The following is an 18,901-nucleotide window of genomic DNA, read 5'->3' as shown; positions in this document are numbered from 1 at the left end:
ACAGTTTTTTTTTCTTTTTTTTTTTTTTTTTTTTGTTAATTTGATTCACAAATAGTTATTTTAAACATCTAAAATAAATTGAGTGATAAGATTAATATATACAATTACTAGAGTTTAATAGAAAAACTAATGTTCTTAAATTAACATGCTTTTAAAGATCTGTGCCGTCTGTGGTAGATTTTTTCTTATTTTGCCTTTATATGTTTATTACCTTATTTAACAAAGCTTCACCAATAACTGATTATGAATTTTGCCTTAACCCACTTTAACCAAAGCAAAAGAAAAATGCTCACTGAATTGTTTTGGAACTTGTAAAATAAACGTGGGCTGCAAAAGAAGATCTACCTGTCTTCTTTTATCAAGTTACAGCACGGATATATATGTATATATATGAATATAAATACTAAAGTATGCACAGCTTTTTGAGGAAGACCTTGGGCTATACTCAAATACTTAAAGGGAACTGTTGCCAGGTGCCAATACACTGCTTTTTTATTGTGGTCATCATTATAAAGTGGGACAAGCACTGAAATTGTCAGTTGTAACCCAGATTGGGGATCAACATAATAGTTTGCACAAACTGCAATACAGCAAGCTGTTCACAGGAAAGTATGCTGACATTTTTTAATTGTCTACATTAAGCCTCAGTTGCCTCAACAAATTTTGCTAAAACTGATGAAAGGCCTCAATTGCTATACCACATAGAGCCTTTTTGTTCTTACACAAATGGTTGTTTAATTGCAGAAATGTGACCCTTGTTTTCTTCTATAATAGCTCGCAGCTTATTTATGTGTATTCTGTTGACCAGCCCAGCCACACATGGACGACTGATGGTTTTTGTTGTGGTTCTTGTGGTAATCCTCTGCATTAGGTTACCTCATTTGACAGTGCAAAGGTTGCATTGAAATTAGATGCAGTGCCAGTAACCATCTTCAAATGAACCAAAGCTATTTGAAACATGAGATGTCCATAACAGCTGCAAAGCTGTGAGCATGTCTAACGTGGACTAAACGATGCATGTAGACGGTGTCGGAATTATCCTTTATTATTTCTGGTAAGAGATCATACTGTAAAAATAATTACTGCATGAAGACACATTGAAAGCTTCTGTAATAGTAGGTAGCCCTGTGTCTTATCTTACCTGTAGATACAAACACAAAGGGATAAGGAGGAAAGGACAGTAATGAATTAAATTATCTAGCTGCAGGCTTTGTACAATTGAATTTGAGATTACTTTGATTTAGTTATGAGAGTAGGTGGATATATTGAGTGTGAACTTGGTTTGAGTTCAGGGTGTCCCAGTTTGTTAATGCACGTGTAAAGGTATAGCTGCGTCTACTGGACCTGGTGTTTGGGTAGGTGTAGTGAGTGGGTTGGATCCTGTTGTATAAGTTTAGGAGATCTGTAAAAGAAGCAAGGTTAGCGTAGGTGGGTTTGTGTTCAGGGGCTGTGGCTTTTCGGCTGATTCATCCTGACTGGAAATTAGCTTGGGACATGCTTGCTTGGTTTTGTTTTCCCTTTGATGTGGACTCCTATTGCATGAACTCAGGTCTTAGTTCTTTGTGCAATAGCCTGTAAAAATATTTATATTTTTTCCAAGTTGCGTCGTGTTGCAACTGTGGAATTTTAGGGAGATTGGGTCTTATGTGATGGACATAAATTAGTGTAGAACTTTGAGGTGGAAGGATATCTAGTTTAGATGGGGGTTTTTTAACAACTAAAAATTGTAAAGTTTTACCATAAATTTGCTTAAGTCAACATTTCTTGTAGTTAGAATTGTTGTTCATTTGGGCTATGTTGATCAGCTTTACACATGTTCAGAGTTAACTATTCAAGTCTCTCCACATGCTCTGAATAGGATTGGAAATCTGGACTTTGACTGGGACATTCTAGCTATTGATTGCTTTATATTAAATCTGCTGCAGCTCAGACTGTATGCTGAGGTTTATCCTTCTTTAACGTTTGATCTAGTTTTCTTTTTTCCTACTGATGAAATGCGATCTCAAAGAATGATAATACCACCACCAGGTTTTATTGTGGGAATTATGTTTTCAGGATGACATGTTCAACACGTTTCCCCTTATAAGTCTTGTTTGGCAAACTGTGAACAAGACTTATCACTTTTTTTTTCGATATTAGATTTCTTGCCCGTCTCTTAGAAAGACCTGATTCATGGAGTTGGAAGATCTGCATTTGCGCCATACTTTTTCGCTAAACTCAACAGTGCTCTTTGAGATGTTCAAACCTTGGGATATTGTTTAATATCCTAATCTTATTTCAGACCTCTTTATAGCTTTATCCTTGACCTGTTTGATTGGTCTTCGAATAAACATCTGAGGTTGTCACAGAGCTGCTGGATGTATACTGCGATTAAAATACACAGTTCAAGTGGTATCAATACTTTTTTCAAGGCACTGGATCTGTTCAGGAAGGGGATTGTTTGCAAAAGCGTGCGTGTTTGTTGCCGGATTTTCCTTTTCTTAGCGTAGCTATCAGCTCATCGGCTCATCACAGTATTACGTTGAGATAACACTCAACACAAAAATCGGTGCAGCTTGCTCAACACATAGAAACGGATTACCTTGGATTATTTATTCAGCAGGAAGAGCCATGTAAAAATCTCTCTCTCACACATACTCCTTCATGTGCTTTGCACCATAACAGGCACATCAGTAGCTAGAGAAAGACTGACACATCAGTGATTTCTGTGTGTGCGTGTGTGAGGGGAAATGCAAGGGCCCATGTGTGTTTGAAACATACTTACTGGATGCATTGGGGGATTCAAACTGGATTGTAAGTTACTCTAAAAGATCACGTGTGGCCTTATTGACCTTTGTGTGCGTGAGCGCGCGTGAGCGCGCGTGCGCGCGCGTGTGTGTGTGTGTGCGTGTGCGTGTGTGTGTGTGTGTGTGTGTGTGTGTGTGTGTGTGTGTGTCTGATGTGGTTTACATGCATGCGTGTGTGTGTGTATTTGTGTTAGCCTCATGAGAGTTACATCTCAGTTATATCTGCAACGTCAATCCATCATGCTCATTACCATATGATTTGGCTTTGATTAGCATTTCTATTAATATGGAAATGCAACATCGCCAACACTGAACCCAGACGAGACAGCCTTTTACACTGCCTCTTACTCGTACGTACAAGCACACACACACACGCATGCGCGCGCACACAAACACGCGCACACACACCTGATAATAAAAATTGAAGGAAACTCTTGACTTTCTCTCAAGGGATTGTTCAGGGGTTTAAAGACTGGTAAGCAGACATGATTGGAATGTAAAGTTGTTGTGGTGCTAAAGTTCTTTTCGCTGGCTCGTTATTTATAGCTTAAATTCTCAGTGAGCCTATGTGAAATAAACTTAATATAAGAGTAAGACATCTGAAAGGTCACACTTAAGCTGAATATTAACTTCAAGTACGGATATAGCTCGCGCATACGTTAGGTGTGACTTGATATACATACATAGTCTACATTGGTAATAAGTGTTGAAAACGTCATACTAGTGACAAAATTGATAACTCTTGTGTACCAATTTAGTTCATATAGCACCTTGCACTTCAGAGTGCACTTCAGCTTGAAGGTGTTTTAAAAACTGTCAGAGAACTAATGAGATGTTGTTGCAATCACCTCTTTGAATAAATAGCATGTATGTTAGAAAAAACTTCAACATTAAATAAAAATCCCAACTTGCTGAAGCTATTTTAACTATGCATCGCTGTTGAAACACAGCTAATTATAGCCATGTTTTACTATTGAAATTGGCAGTTATTTTTACCCCCTATTTCGTGAGCCACTATCTAACTGTAGGGAATCACACAATACAAGTTGCTTGAAGGCGGCTCTGACCCCCAACACCTGCGATATACAGACGGTCCTCTCTGCTGTGAAGTGCAAGAGCATATTTTCCAATGATTTGACATTTTTGAATTAAAAACCTTTTTAATTGGTTTTACACAGTATTGTAATTTTCTTACACACTGGGTTTTATTTAGCTGTTAAAAAGTCAAACTAATAGAAACAAACGCATAAGACATCTTCAAATAGATTCWAATTTATTGAGATTCAACTGTGTGCCAGTTGATGTGAGTTAGTAAAAATAGTGTTACAATATGCATATAATGATATATTGAAGATAGATCTATGTGTGCACCTATAACATTTGATCTCTTTTTCTCAGTCTCCAACTTAAAAAAAAATGCTTCTGTTGCAGAAAATGAAGTCATGTGAACAAACATCTCTCTAGGGCTTAGGCCTATATGCGAGATCTTTGAGAGCCTTCTGGCCACTTGGAAAACATATCTGCATGCTTACACTTCCTGCTCATAACCTCGGGAAGCCTATGTGGGCAGAAACAGAACAAAAGAGTGTGAAATTTGAGAAGCAGCAAGATGTTTCACTGCTTCAGGTGTTGTGAAGATCCCGTTTCATCTTCCTCTATTTTATCTGGTTTTATTTGTTTATGCTCTGATTTCCTTCAGCAGTTAATAGCAGCCTCTCATGAATTCCGGGCAAATGGTAGATTGTTAAATTTTACCCCTTTCTCCTCCTTCATACAGGTGGCTTCTCCGTCTGCATTTTGTTTCATATGTATTTGCTGTAACCTGGCTGCTGTAAACATTAGCAAATCGCACTGCAAGATTATTTCATTTAAACACATTTTGCCTGTGCAAATAATTTCTTCTAAAATGTGGGAATTGATTTTGACCTATGTGTAAGGATGCTACACCACAGCAGCCAAGGCTAGTCATGGCAAATGATTATTATGTTGTAAGATTTAACAGCTGCCAACAAGAACAAGCCAGTAAAGGTCAGATTAATACTATTGTGTATGTTGGAGATGTGCACGAACCACTCAGGTCTGACACCTAACATCTGAGCTGCTTAACCCTCCCCCCGTTTCTTATCCCCATCTGCCCTTTTCTCTTCTCAGTTAAATGAAACGGCGAAGCAGCTGATGGAGATTGACAAACCTATGCCAGTGAATGCACCAGGTCCCAGCTCTGAGCCAGCCCCCCTGGGTCCCTGCACTCCCGGTCCCTCCCCCAGTGCCTCGCCGTCTAATGGAAATGGCTCCGGCCACAGGAGAGGTGAAGGGAAGAAAAACGCAAAGAAGCGCCATTCTTTTTCCGCACTCTCTGTCAGCCAGAGGGCTGCCCAGCTGAACAACAGACACAGCATGGAGATCTCACACCCGGTCCTCATCAGCTCCTCTGACCCCAGAGCAGCTGCTCGCATTCAGGTATCTCCACATACTGGGATGTGCACAAAACATTAGCTAAGGGAACACAACTAGGGTATACAGCTGAAACCAGATATTTATATACATCAAATGAAAAAAAACACACTTTTTTTTCTTGCTGTCTGAAGTTAAGTCCAACCAAACTTATCTGGTTTTAGGTCAGTTTGAATAACCAACATTATTTGTATTTGCTAAATGCCAGAAAACATAATAAGAACATTTTTGAGAGATTTGTTTTAACCTTCAAATTCAAAAGTTTATACAGACTTATTCTGATTTAACTTCAGAAAATGAGAGAAAAAAAATGTTTATGTGTCTTTATTAGTATGTATGTAAATCTCTGATTTCAACTCTCAATACACTTTGATGCAAACCATTTCATTGTAACTCCTCAGTCTCCAACAGGTTTTCTTCCAGTATTATCTATAATTAACTAACCAGCTTGCCTCTGTCCACTGGAGAAAAAAGCAGGATCAAATGGATCTAGTGAAATCAAAACTGGGATCAAAGTATAATACTGCCCCCGCCATGTTTCACAGTGAGCAAGGTTGTGTGCAGTGTTATCTTTCTGCCACACAGCAGTTTTACATGAAGGCCAAAATATCCACTTTTGATCTCACTAGACCCATCTGACCTGCTATCTGTTTGCTGTGTCTCCTGCACGGATTTGACAAAAGCAGCAAGCTGAACTTTTCTGAACATGGCCATTGGTTGCCTTTGATTTTAGGTATTAGAGGAAACATAAAGATTATAAAACTGTTGACAAGGTGTGAACACTTATGGAAGGCACTGTGTAAGGCAGGGACATTTATTGGCATTATGACATTATGCTTTTAAATATAGTTTGTTTTACTGTAATATATATAGTTTCTCAATATAAAAAAAACTAAGGATACCAAGGAGTAGGTGGTTTAAAATTTTAGAATAGAATAGAATAGAATAGAATAGAATAGAATAGAATAGAATAGAATAGAATAGAATAGAATAGAATAGAATAGAATAGAACAGAAATATCCTTTGTTGTCCCACAGTGGGAACATTCATGCATACCAGCTGTACGCTAAAGGTAAATACAAGCATGCACATTCAAACAAAGGTAATAAGTATAAAAACAGAAAGATAAGATAAAGAGACTGTAACTAAGGGCAAATTACCATTTCTAAAGTATATCAGTTCCTCTGCTGCTCTGCATTTTGCAATGAGTCCCCTGTCACCTACTAGTCTCAACCAAAAAATAAAAAAAAATCATTTCTCACTTTGAAGGCTTCTGTTTGGAGTCATGTCGCTTTTACTGTTATGGCTTCTGGCTGCATTTCTCACTGAGTTCAAAGTGCTTTTGCTGTTTGTAAATAGTTCCCAGGATGCTTAAAAGCCTACAAGCACATTTTTTAGGTAACAGTTTACATTAAACCGATGTTTTTCTGTGTGCTGTATCTTCCTGTAGGATGCATCTCCTCCAGGTCCCTCTCCATCCTCAGTGGGGATACCGCTTCCCCCCAAAGTGGCGTCTCTTACCTCTGAGCTGTTGGCTCATGCCAAGGTGCAGCTGCCGCTCAACATGTGAGTTCTTAAGGCTTCTTCTCACTTGCCCGTTGTATATGTGCCAGATGTACAAGCAAGATTTCACAAACTACTTCCTGACATTGTTAGAAATGTTGACTCTGTTGTGCCCAGAGCTATTGGCCATGTTCCACCACCTCTGCAACCACATTTACTCCTTCACYGGTCAAGGATAAAATCCCTCTTCAGAGAGGAAAAACACAGTTCACTAAGCCGTGTGTGGCTTGGATTTTTAACAAGCTTTACCATTTCTAAAAATTAAGACACCAAGAACTCTGACAGAGGGCTGTTCATGTTTTTTTTCTAGTGTTGCTGGCAGACTTTTGGAGTAGTGTGGAGATAAGAAATGACACACCGGACAAAATTAGGCGCATCTTAATAAAATTGAAAAGTAATCTTGTTTCTGTAATTTAAGTCCGGACCTATATACATTGCTGTGAAAACGTACCTGTCCGTTCATAGATATTTTTTTGTCATTCACCATTTAGATATTTCAGATTGTCAAACTAAATTTATTATCAGACAAAGAGAAGCTAAGTAAATGCCAAAAGCATTTTAAGAGGAAAGAAATGTAAACTAGCCTGGCTCTATTGGAAAATCTATCAGCCCACTGTAGATGTAATTATTATAGTGCTGTCCTTGTCAGACCCACCTGCTGTCAGGCATTTCCAATATCAAGTAATGAGTTTATTACTGCACTGTGAAGGAATGTTGTCCCCCTTAACTTTGCAGAATTGTGTTAATTCTGCCACAATTTGGGGTTTTCAAGCACAATAGCCTAGTTGAAGAATATGACCCTCTGCTGTTGTTCTGTTAATGGATTTCAGTGAGATTTAAGTCCAGACTTTGACTAGGCCACTGCCATCTGCCATATTATCTTGAGATGACTTTCTTTTTCTGTAGTGCTGCTAGTTTTACACCAGAAGTATGCTTTAGAAGTGCACAACTTTTAAAGAATACAACTTATATTTCATCAGAATTTCTTTCTTTAAATCTTGGGCTTCAGCAATAATTTGGGGAAAAATCAGAAACAAATTTATTCTCTTCTTGAGTTTGTTTAGATCATTGCATGATGTTTTGCGTTTCAAGATCTTTTAACCTTCTCTATTTAAGTGATTTCTTCACAATTGTTGTGACTTTAAACTTAAATATAGTCAGCTTGGTTTGGGTATTTCTCTTGATTAATAAACCCATAACTTCAAACCCATTTTTTGTAATTTAATTTATTAAATTGAAAACCGATTTAACTGGGAGTAAGAAATTATCACACACAAAAAAAAATCAGGTCATACTATTTAAATATCATTTACTGATTAGACACTTTTACCAAGCACTTGCAAACTCTTCTCATGATCATAAACAAAGGTGTTTTTTTTTAGATTTAGCTTCAGGGTTTGTTTCACTGAACACATAAAAGCCCAAACTCTGAGATCTGTGAGTCTACAACATTATCACCATCGTTCGGACGGGATGTGAGTCAAATCCAGCAGCATTGTCGGCTTTAATAATATCACCTTCCCAGTAGCTTAATAGGAACACAAGCACACACACACAAGTACACACACGCACACACCTGCACACACACATACCAAAACAGAATGGCTTTGTCCCACTGATGAGGTCCTACGTTTTCATCTTGACCTGGCAACTATTCCTGTTGCCAAGGGGAGTCGGGAGACAGTCCCCACATCTGTTGCCATGGTAACGAGGAGGTAGCACATATATGGCTTGTTTACTCTGCGATCTCATCCAGCCTGGCGCTATGGACTATAAATGTCTCCCGGAGACAGGTCCATGAGCTCATTTATATGTTTACACAGGGGGCAATTACTGACTTCGTCATATCCATCCAAGAACAAAAGTATATAAATATAAATATATATATATGAACTACATTTATCTTCTGAACCGGTAAACAAGCACTTATTGATCAGGCATGCATTTATAGCAAGCCTTCCCATTCAGGAAGCAAAACCATTCAGTCAGCCTCAAGTGATCACACACACAGACATGTCCTGAATGCTGGATTGGTTTGTTATTTTTAAGTGGAGACTGACAGCTTGCACTCCTAACCTAAGTTAAAGAATATGACCCTCTGCTGTTGTTCTTTAAATATGGATTTTTAGATGCAACAGTAGTCCAAATATAGTTATTTCCCCAGCATATTTGTCAAGTATATTCATTGAGAATTGATTTTTATCTTTTCTAACAAAAAGAAATATACATAAAAAAAATTTTTTTTTAAAACACACATGAACATCTGAGCAACAGACAGGAAATATTTCATCACAATGAACAATAATTGGTGGGAGGTTCAAACCAAAATGTTTGTCTTTGTATGCTGACAAAGATCCAGTTGTGTCTGAGAATGTCTTTGTGAGCATCACAAAGGCGAAGTCATTCAGGAGAGACAGACAATCAGTGGCGCTTAGTTGTATCTGAGCTTGTATTGCTTGACTTTGAACTCTACAGTGAACTATTGATAATAATGTACTTGTGAAGCTGCAAGATTTCTAAAATAATTACTGTCATGATAATTTTGGTCATGATTGAAATCCTGAAAATTAATTTTTTTAAAATTTTCTAAGCTTAGAAATGCATTGCATTTCTTGTGCTTATAAGGGATAATTGTAAATTTTCTCCAAACTTTGTTTTTATATTTATAATTTTTTGAATTTCATATTTGATAATGTAGGCCTTCACTTTAAAAATGTCTAATTATGTAATTAACCCCAACCAAGCCCCGAGGCTACCGAAGATTTGCACTGCCAGCCCGGCCTGGTTTCACACCCCGGTTGTGCGTTTTTGTATTATCCCTCAGCGTTTTTGTGATTTTATTTTTTATTTTATTTTTTTTTAGCCAAAAATCTGAATTAAAATTAGTTGATTTAGTTGAATTAGGTTAATTAGTTGCTCAGCCTTGCTCACATTATTACTTACTCATTAACAAATGCTTCCTATCTTATTTTGGATGTTGGCAAAAATAGCGACTTCTTTTTTTCTTTTTGAGATTATGTTCCTGTTTTCTTTGAGCCATCCTGATGATACCACAAACTGCTTAAGCTTGCATGTGTTTTTCCTAATTCTGGCAATTAGATTTTAATCAGATCATTAGATATACATGCATGATTTCAGATGCCCGCTAAGAGATTGAACATTGATGTATCCTTCAACGTTTTTACTCAATTTTACAATAAATTTACGTCCTACTGCCTTTCTTGTCCAGATATTTAGCTCTATACGCCTACAAGCCCCAGAAAGCTGACGAGCTGGAGCTAAGGAAGGGGGAGATGTACCGAGTGACAGAGAAGTGTCAGGATGGATGGTTCAAAGGCACCTCACTAAGAACTGCCGCTTCTGGAGTCTTTCCAGGAAACTACGTCACTCCCGTGTCCAGGTTAGTGGAGGTTAGACAAAACAGCAGTGATATTTTGTCTTTATGACATAGAGATAAAACAGAAATAGCTTTGATAATTGATGCCTAATGTTCAGTATTTCTTATTATTTTGGCCATCTCGAGTGGGAACGATCTGCTGAAAAGAATTTAAGAAAAAAGAAAAAAATTATTTGCCTTGGACAAAAAATTTTCCTTATTGCTTTTTTTCATATTTGTTGTAATTCCACTTCTAAAACAATTCAGTTTTAATTCCACTTAAAACTGAATTGTACAAAATAAAAGTTGCTACGGTACAACCACAAACTTTAATGTAATTTGCTTGATTTATACATGATTGGCTCACACAAAGTGATAAATATTTGTAAATTAGAAAGAAAATAACTCAAGAGTTTTGAATTATTCGCAGTTGAAATCTGAAATGCCAATTTGCATGTGATACGTGTAAATAAAATCCAGTAGAAATGGACAGAGATGCCACAACTACCGAGAAATGGCCATTCTTCTAAACTGATAGGCAAGATTAGGAAAGCAGTAATCAAGAGACACCCTTGTGGCGCTACAAAGATCCACAGCTGAGGGAAAATCTGTTCAAAGAACAACTCTCAATCTTGCACTATAAAAGCACACTATCTGTAATAGTGGTAAAAAAAGACAGCTACTGTTGGAAAAATAAGGGTGACGAAGGTGTTTTGGTCAGAAAACTGCATGACTCACTAATGAAAAGATAGATGGAACTAAATATGGAGCAGTACTAGAAGAAAGCCTGTCATAGACTGCTTGACCCTGGGAAGAGGTTCACTCTCCAGAAATAAGGATGCCAAACATGCAGCCAGAGCTAACCTGGAATGTAGCTCTGGCTGTATGCTGGATCAAAGTATGTCCTTGAGTTAGAATGGCAAAATCTAAGTCCAACTTAAAACCCAGTCTTTGGCAAGACTTGAAAATTGCTGTTTACTGATGTTCTTGGACCAGTTTGATCAATTCACAAGAAATTAGAATAAAATCCATTGAAGTTTTATATTGAAACCTCTCAAAATGTAAGGACTTGTCTTTTGCAAGGAATTATGACACATCCAAGCTTAAAGAACAGTTCAGGTGTTTTATTTAAAGGCAATACTTTTAAAGGTAGTCGTTGTAAATAGGAAAAACGCAGGGAAAAGGGATAGATGTAGAGATAGATAAAATGTGGTTGTAAAGTGTAAAATTGGAGATGACTGAAAGAGAAAACAATACATCTTGGAGAATAAGAAGTAAAAAACAAAACAATCATACGAAGAGAGAAAACTGCAGCCAGAACAGCAGGTTTACTTCTCAAGTGCGTATGAATGGTTGCTTCATATTCGGCGCTTATGCAATCTCAGAGAGAGAAAGAAAGAGAGCGAGGCAAGATGAACGCATAATCAAATGAGAGGCAATTTGTTATTTTTTACGCAAGCATACTCTCTTCTCCTCCTCCCACACCTCCCTCCTTACTACCCCCTCCTTTGTCTGCAGTGCAGCTCAGAAATTTCTCTGTATGATAATGAGAGGCTTTCAAAATTGCTCACACACAGAAAAAGACTTAAGCGCAAATTTGTGTGTATGGCAGCCTGATTTCATAAAAGGACACATGAATGGTTTTGAACTACTGGAAACCACAGTCTTCCGCAGACATTTATCATCATCTTTATGGTCACAAACTGGAGTTAAAGCATCTGAAGGGACCTTTGGAAGCATTCTGTGCCAAGCATGCAGAAGAATCAGATGCATGTAGTGACTACTTGATATCCATACAGAACCTGAAATCAAATAATCTGGGAATAACTCGGTTGTGTCTTTTGTTTGAAACACACACACTCACATGCACACACGTAGAAAGCCATAACTCTGTATGTGTCTGGCGGGAAGTCGATGGGAAGCCATAAGAGTGTGAATACCGCTGCGTCAATAATGTTCAGTTCACTGTTCTGCCATTCAGCACTCTGCAGACAGAAACATGAGCAGTCTGCAGCAGCATATATGATGCAGCAGGACACTACATCGTGCTGATCCACCAGTCAGACAATAATAGTGACATTACTCACTCTGGCAGAGCTTACTAGTACTGTTTGCGGCATCTAGACTGCTATCATGAACTAAAACCTGCATCAGTGTTAATATTTTGTGCCCAACAAGCAGGAGAGTACCTATGGCAATGCTTGCAGCAAAATTTGGCGCTTTGAGCTAAATTTTAATATCAGATGAGAATAGCTCTCTTCAGTTCTTTCTCTTTTTTTTTTTTTTAAGGGAACCTTTTTGTTTCAAATCAGCATGTTTTCCTCATGCACTCAGTCTTGGATCATTTCTCTCTTGATGTCAGTGAATGCATTTCTTAAGCACGGATTGCTGGTGCCAAAAAAACAATTTCTGGCTATTCTTCACAGCATCCACATTCAGCAGCAATAAAACAAAGAATGAATTGATAAGATGGCAAAAAATAGCGAGGAGCTATTCGAGGTAGGAGTGCCTGGTGGTGAATCTGGCACTATGATTTCATGATGAGATATGAGACACGAGTAGAAAAAGTGCTGGTAGAACAGGAACAAAAAAGGGAAGAAAAACTCTGCTTCCACTACATGTTTTTAATGTGATTCTATGTAACATTTGTCTCGGTTGGAGGCACTTTTACTCAGAAGTGTTGTTTTTGTCCTGGTGTTGTAAGCGGACATGAAATACTAAGACAATGCCTATACTTCTGCAATATCTGGCCATACCTTTAGTACTGAATATCTATAAGAACTAGGCGGCAGCTACATAGTAGTAATACAACATAAGGTTGTATTGTTTCTGATTAATATTGAAATAAGATTGGCTACAATTACATGTCACACAGACCAGGGGGACATAGTGAAGTTCAGAATCTAAAACTGTTGTAAACTCTTTAGCTGTACTCTAGTGCAAATGTATGTAAAACGAAAAAATCCCTCCCTATTTTTTGTCTCCGGTTAACGCTCATCATTATTCATGAGCTGAGTAATATCCATTTGTGTAAATAGAAAGTTGAGAAATGGTGCACTAAAAAGCTTTTTAATCAAAGCCAGGAGCATATGAAAACCACATTTTTTAAAACTGTATAAAAAAGCGTTTATTATCGTTGGCCTTTCGTTAGAGGTTTTATCCATTTCTGTGAAGTTTATGCAATCTGTCAAATCTAAAAACATATTTGTTTATATACAATGTATGAGAATACCATAAATATTATTTCAGTATATAGGAAAGTTTTTGGCTAACATCCAGTTTAAAATCAGTTTAAATATGTGCTGCATTTACCTCAGGAATCACACCAGCTCTGTTACCAACACAGGATCAAATTTACCTCGTCTCTAGACTTGGTTAAATATTCAAGTTCAAGATTTAATATTTTTTAAAAATGGTTGTTTATTCTTAACTTTGTAAAAAGAAATGTATTGTAAAATAATGTAGCAATGATTTTCCTGTTCAAATCACCATCTCACATTTGTGGTTGGTAGGTTGCTTCAATGCCACTTCAGGTGGTACAATTACCATTTTCATGATGACACGCAAGTTAAGTAAATACTATATGAAGATCCAATTATGTTAATTTTACTTATTTTATTTTGGTGGGCACATTTTATATGTAGCTGAAGTAAAACAAATGTATTTTGAATGTGATTTTAAAAGCATAATGAACACAAAAATCCAAAAAACACAGACCATTTGGTAAACTGATAAATTGACTTGTTTCTCCTGTCTCTTTTTCAAAGGGCTCCATTTGGACTTGCATCACCTCGAGGTTCGAGTTTGTCCAGTCCAGTTGGAGGAGGGGGAAGTGGGTGCAGTCAAGCGGCGGGTAAAATCTCAGACCCTTCATCCCCCGGGTCTCCTGGCCCCTCGTCGTCTCGTCCCGCCACGCCGCTCGTGACATCAGCAAACTGCGTCAACAGTGTCAGCCCCGCATCCTCGCCGCAAACTGCCGCCGCCCAGCTGAAGAACTGCCTGCGTTCCAGCCAGCATGTGGCCAATCAGGCCCGCACTTCAATGCAGCTGGGTAAGCAGAAACACGTACACGTAGACTGTGTATTTTTGTGTTAGAGCAACAAATTTCAGTTTGAGTGTGTAAAAGCTGTTTTTAGATGGATCTAATTCACATGATTCATTTGGACACATTGAAATGATAGAAATTCAACATTTTTCATTCATAAACTGAACAACAACTTGTGTATTTGCAGCATAATTAAATTTCCTGAAAAGATATAATAGAGGGAGGGATTCTTCCCGCTGAATATTTAATTAACAAATTGATAGAAATAAAAGAGATTAATTATAGATGTATCTTTTTTTAATGCTGTTTGCACAGTTTCAGCTCAGGCTACTGACTCCACGCAGCAGAGTCCTTATCATTTAGGACCTTGGAGCATTTTACCCCCTTTTGTTCTTGATTAGAAAATAATGGAATATCGAACAGTCATTAATCCAGGTACCTACAATAGCAGGCACAGGTCCAGTTCGCGTCCTCTTTCTTTAATTGTCTTTCTCTTGTACATTTGTCTTGTTTTTTTTTTTTGTTTTTTGTTTTTTTAATGTTTCACATTTTTACAGTCGCTAATCAAATAGAAATGAGTGTCATGTAACAATAAAATGGACTGGATCTGCAATCCAGTGTGCAATTAAGATTAAACTTCTGCAAATGTGAAAACTGGTGAACAACACAAATCGTATTAATGTTGCAAGAAATTAACAAGGAACAAAAAAGTACATGTTATCTTTTAGTTTTAACTCATTTTTTCTTTTAAAATGTAGATATTTTGGATTTGTAATAGAAAATAACAATTCCAGTGCTTTTCACTCAACATATGCTTGTTTATTTTACAGAGGCTTGCTTCAAAACACGCTGTAATCTGTATAACAGTGATTGTGAGCATTTTGCTTCAATAAATGGATGACTTTATGTACTGACTTGCAAAGAGAAGAAAGCTACTTACCCAGAGTTGGGCAGCAAGCCTGCTTTAGGAATGCAGCAACATAAAAACTTGAGCTGATATTGATGTTCGATATAAATATTGCTGTTATGGCTGATAAGCAGTATGTTTTTATAACATAAATATTTCTGCGTGTTTGTATCTGTAATTATTATCCCCTACCGTTGTGACACCATGAAGAAATGACCACACCACTGACATTCCTGCACTGATTCATTATCTCTGTCACATGCCCAAACAAATACCACATGGACAACCACACTGCCTCCCAAAACACTCAGGCAATAACAAGATAAAGACAAACAGTGATTATTGATATTGGCCTGGTTTTGCTTTTTGAGACTGAAACCAATTTGCTAAAAAATGACTAACAATAGCCAAGACTGGTGATTGCAGTATATTGTGCATCCCTAATCTGAGTGGCTTATTTGTTCGGTTTAAACTCCAACCAATGCCAGGAAACCAAGCAACTTTACTGAGTTCAGGCATCGAGGATTCTTGTTTGGCTTTAGGCAATAAATGCTTTTTGTTTCCCTGAAATTACGTTCATGCTCAGTTGTAAATGCCCCAAACTAAGAAAATTAAATTACTCTTAAGGTTGGACAGTGGAGATAGTTTAGGTTTTAAGAATAAATCTAGGTTGTTTGCTATTCAGATTCTCAACAGCCCATTAATGAAACTGCTTTTTTTTTTTAGATAATTTACTATTTAGATTTTGTTTGTGCCCGTAAGGTGGCGAGATTTGCTCGTTTGTTGGCTTTAAATTAGCGATAGAAAACTAAATTATTCAAATAATTATTTGTTAAAGTTAAACGTAGTGTGCAAAGCTTCTTGTTTAGGTTTAGGTGAAGTTTCTGGTTGCACTAAGTTTATCATTTCAGCTGTATTTACACAAATAGGAATGTGTAAATAGCCAGGCTAACAGGAAATTAAACGACAAAGATCCTTTTAAGAAAACTAAACTTTAGTGTTAAGATTTGTCAAGAAGTGTACATTTTTATGTTTAGGAAAAACATGGATAAACAGTTCTTGTGGCAAAACCAAATCAATAAGCCAAACTCAGTAGTTCATTTTATGCATAGGAAACATATTATTTAGTTATGATTAGGTGATATGATTAATTACTTCCACTGAGCCTAGCTTTTTTGTTGTGCTTTGACACCAAAAGAGTTAGGGAAACTAAACTATACTTTGTTAATACAAGGCAGGACATTTGTTTAAGTTTTAGCACTTATTGGAGACACTGAGTTTAGGTTTTCCCCCTCGTTTATGCACTGAGAACCATTTAGAACACTAATATGACTCGATCTGTTTAAAATATGTTTGAGAAACACGCTGCTGCACAGGATGATTTAGCAACACTCCAGCGTTACTCTATCCAAGTAAACATGCAAGCTAACCCCACATGTGAAAAACACTAAAACACTGTGCTCTGATCTTTCGGTGTTACTATTTCTGCTACAAGCAATCACACTCACATATACATGCACACACACACTCACACTGTTGCACTAGTACAAGGTCTAGATCATATCAACCTTGCTTTCCACTCGGAGTCTATTCATCTTTTCAATACCCCTTTCTCTCCTTCTCTTTGTGTCGTTTCTTTCTCCCTCTGAGAAAATAATGCTGAAGGTCTCTTTGGGAAGGCTGAAGAGTACACACTCAGAGAGCACTGCCAAGATTAGCACGCACACACACACGCAGACATGTGCACACCCACGTTCATACACACACACACAAGTGAACTCACAAACTGACAAGCACATAGCCGAATGACATCACTGTGCTTTTTGTTTTATGGAGGCGTAATGACAGAGCTCCTCGTTTTTTTCTCCCCATTTTTTTTCCAGTTTTTTTCCTCCCTTTTCTCTTGTTGCTTTGTGTCTTTCTCTCTCTCCCTCACACACACACATGGACACGCATCTGGTCTCGATTACAAAATTTAGTATGTGCATAGTTCTGGCATTTAGTGGTTTCATCACATGACCAGCTCACCTCTCTGAAGGATTTTTTTTTTAGTAGCCTGCTGCAGTATAGCAGAGCAGGTGGCTGGAAAACTCAACTGTTTTTGCCATTATCTTTATATGGATTTTTATTATTGAGTGACCTACTTAAGATTTTACAATTTAAGGGTTTAGATTTGTCTTTTAAATCAAATATGTTAGTAAGAATGTCAATAATAAGGGAATTTGACTAGGAAACTGACTTTCGGCCAGTTGGTTCAGCTTCTGAGACTCTTTTGTAATTCTTTGGTAGTTCTTTGTTGTCCTGTTTGCACATTTGTTTGGATTTCTTTAAATATGAACTAAAAAACCAAAAAAATGCACCGTAAGCACTGTACCAGCTTTTAACCATGATGTCAGTAGAATGATGCTAAGGTTTTATTCCWCTGACATATTTTGAACTAAATTTGCTTAGCTTTAGAGGTAGTTAATTTTTTTCTTTCTTTTTTCCTTTCTTGACTATATAATTGAAACCTTATTTTTGTTTTCCTGCTATTGTTGGTCACTGCAACACCTCTTACCTRAATGCACAGCAAATGTCCATAGAATTAAGTASTGTTGATGTAAAGGTAATACATTCATAATGATTGTATCAGCAGATTGCTAGTCAGATCATTAAAACAKGATTATGSTATTTTACACATTACTTTCCTGATTTCAGTSAATCTTAGTGTAACCCTTGCATTTGTTTTTGTTTTATTTAGTCCATAGTCCACCTGCTGGAAGTCCAGAGCGCCCCACTGTGTCCATCTCCCCRCTGCGTCCTCAGAACTCCTCTCCCTCACGCTGYGCTGGCCAGTCGGGTCGTCCCCTCTCCATGGTGTCTCCAGGACCCAGCTTAGGCCCCTCCCCGCTCTCCTCCCCGGCTTCACGGCCCATCCTCCCCCTCTCCTCCCCTCTCTCTTGTCTCACACCTCCCAACGTCTCTGCYGTGTTTCTCAACGGTGAGCCGGCCAGTCCGCTGCAGCCGCCTTCTCCTGGTCCCTCCCACGCTCCCACCCAGGGTGCTCTAGCACCCAAAGTGGAGAAGGTAGGACTTCTGCCCGCTTGCAATTAAAGGGCAACTTCTCAGAATTATAAGTTATTGATTTTTCTTTTTGCCAGCAGCTAAGGGAAAGATTATTAAATATTGATGTTTTTGAAAAAAATGTCAAAMTCTGAAATTGTTTATTCCTTTTTTTAACCTACATTCATTCATTACTGGCATGAATGTCCACTAATGMGGATGTAGAARAAGAACAGTATTTAAAAAGGCAACACCTTCTGCTAATGTGACTTTTCTTGAATATACAGGATTGTGTTCCTCCTGTATATTCTGCCTCTTGTGATTTAATTAACTTGCCAAAGTCAAATTAGAAAAGGATTTTGWMAAATGTCTCYTTATCCTCCTTRTTTTTGTAGGTCTGTATTGTACAGGTTCTACATCTGCATGTGTGTATGCACTGCGTGTGCAGACTTGCTTAGTGTCATTTGCCCAGGGCTTTGGTACAACTGCTCAGCGRACCCTTGTGCACCAGCAGTGAAGGATGCCGCCGAAAGCTTGCATTTGTCTCGGCTCCATTTGTTTCACTGTTGGCTTCACGCGCTGGGACAGCTAATCTAACTACATGGCTGCCTGACAAACAGCTCATTGACTGTGGAACAGCATGCAGAGGCTTTGTTTACATCAGAGATGGCCTGGAATCTTCTTGTAAAAGCTCGACTCAGAGTTTTGTCCCACATTTTGATCATGTA

The 18,901-nt window shown here is 37.8% G+C and overlaps 1 protein-coding gene across 3 annotated transcripts in view; it reads left to right on the top strand.

The window, feature by feature from the left end:
* Positions 1 to 18,901, top strand: part of LOC103461410 (SH3 domain-containing RING finger protein 3) — a 127,652-nt gene that overhangs the window by 96,194 nt on the left and 12,557 nt on the right. For 2 of the 3 annotated variants that reach the window (XM_017302661.1, XM_008403713.2), the window contains 5 exons: positions 4,938 to 5,246; positions 6,691 to 6,806; positions 10,033 to 10,203; positions 13,947 to 14,230; positions 17,872 to 18,197. In XM_017302661.1, the coding sequence (XP_017158150.1) occupies positions 4,938 to 5,246; positions 6,691 to 6,806; positions 10,033 to 10,203; positions 13,947 to 14,230; positions 17,872 to 18,197 (1,206 nt within the window). The remainder of the gene's footprint in view (positions 1 to 4,937; positions 5,247 to 6,690; positions 6,807 to 10,032; positions 10,204 to 13,946; positions 14,231 to 17,871; positions 18,198 to 18,901) is intronic. The other variant, XM_008403716.2, reaches the window with a different exon arrangement.

Source organism: Poecilia reticulata, linkage group LG2, assembly GCF_000633615.1.
Source record: "Poecilia reticulata strain Guanapo linkage group LG2, Guppy_female_1.0+MT, whole genome shotgun sequence".
Taxonomy (NCBI): Eukaryota; Metazoa; Chordata; class Actinopteri; order Cyprinodontiformes; family Poeciliidae; genus Poecilia; species Poecilia reticulata.
Note: the sequence above shows the minus strand (reverse complement) of the source record. Positions and strands in the feature narration are given on the sequence as shown.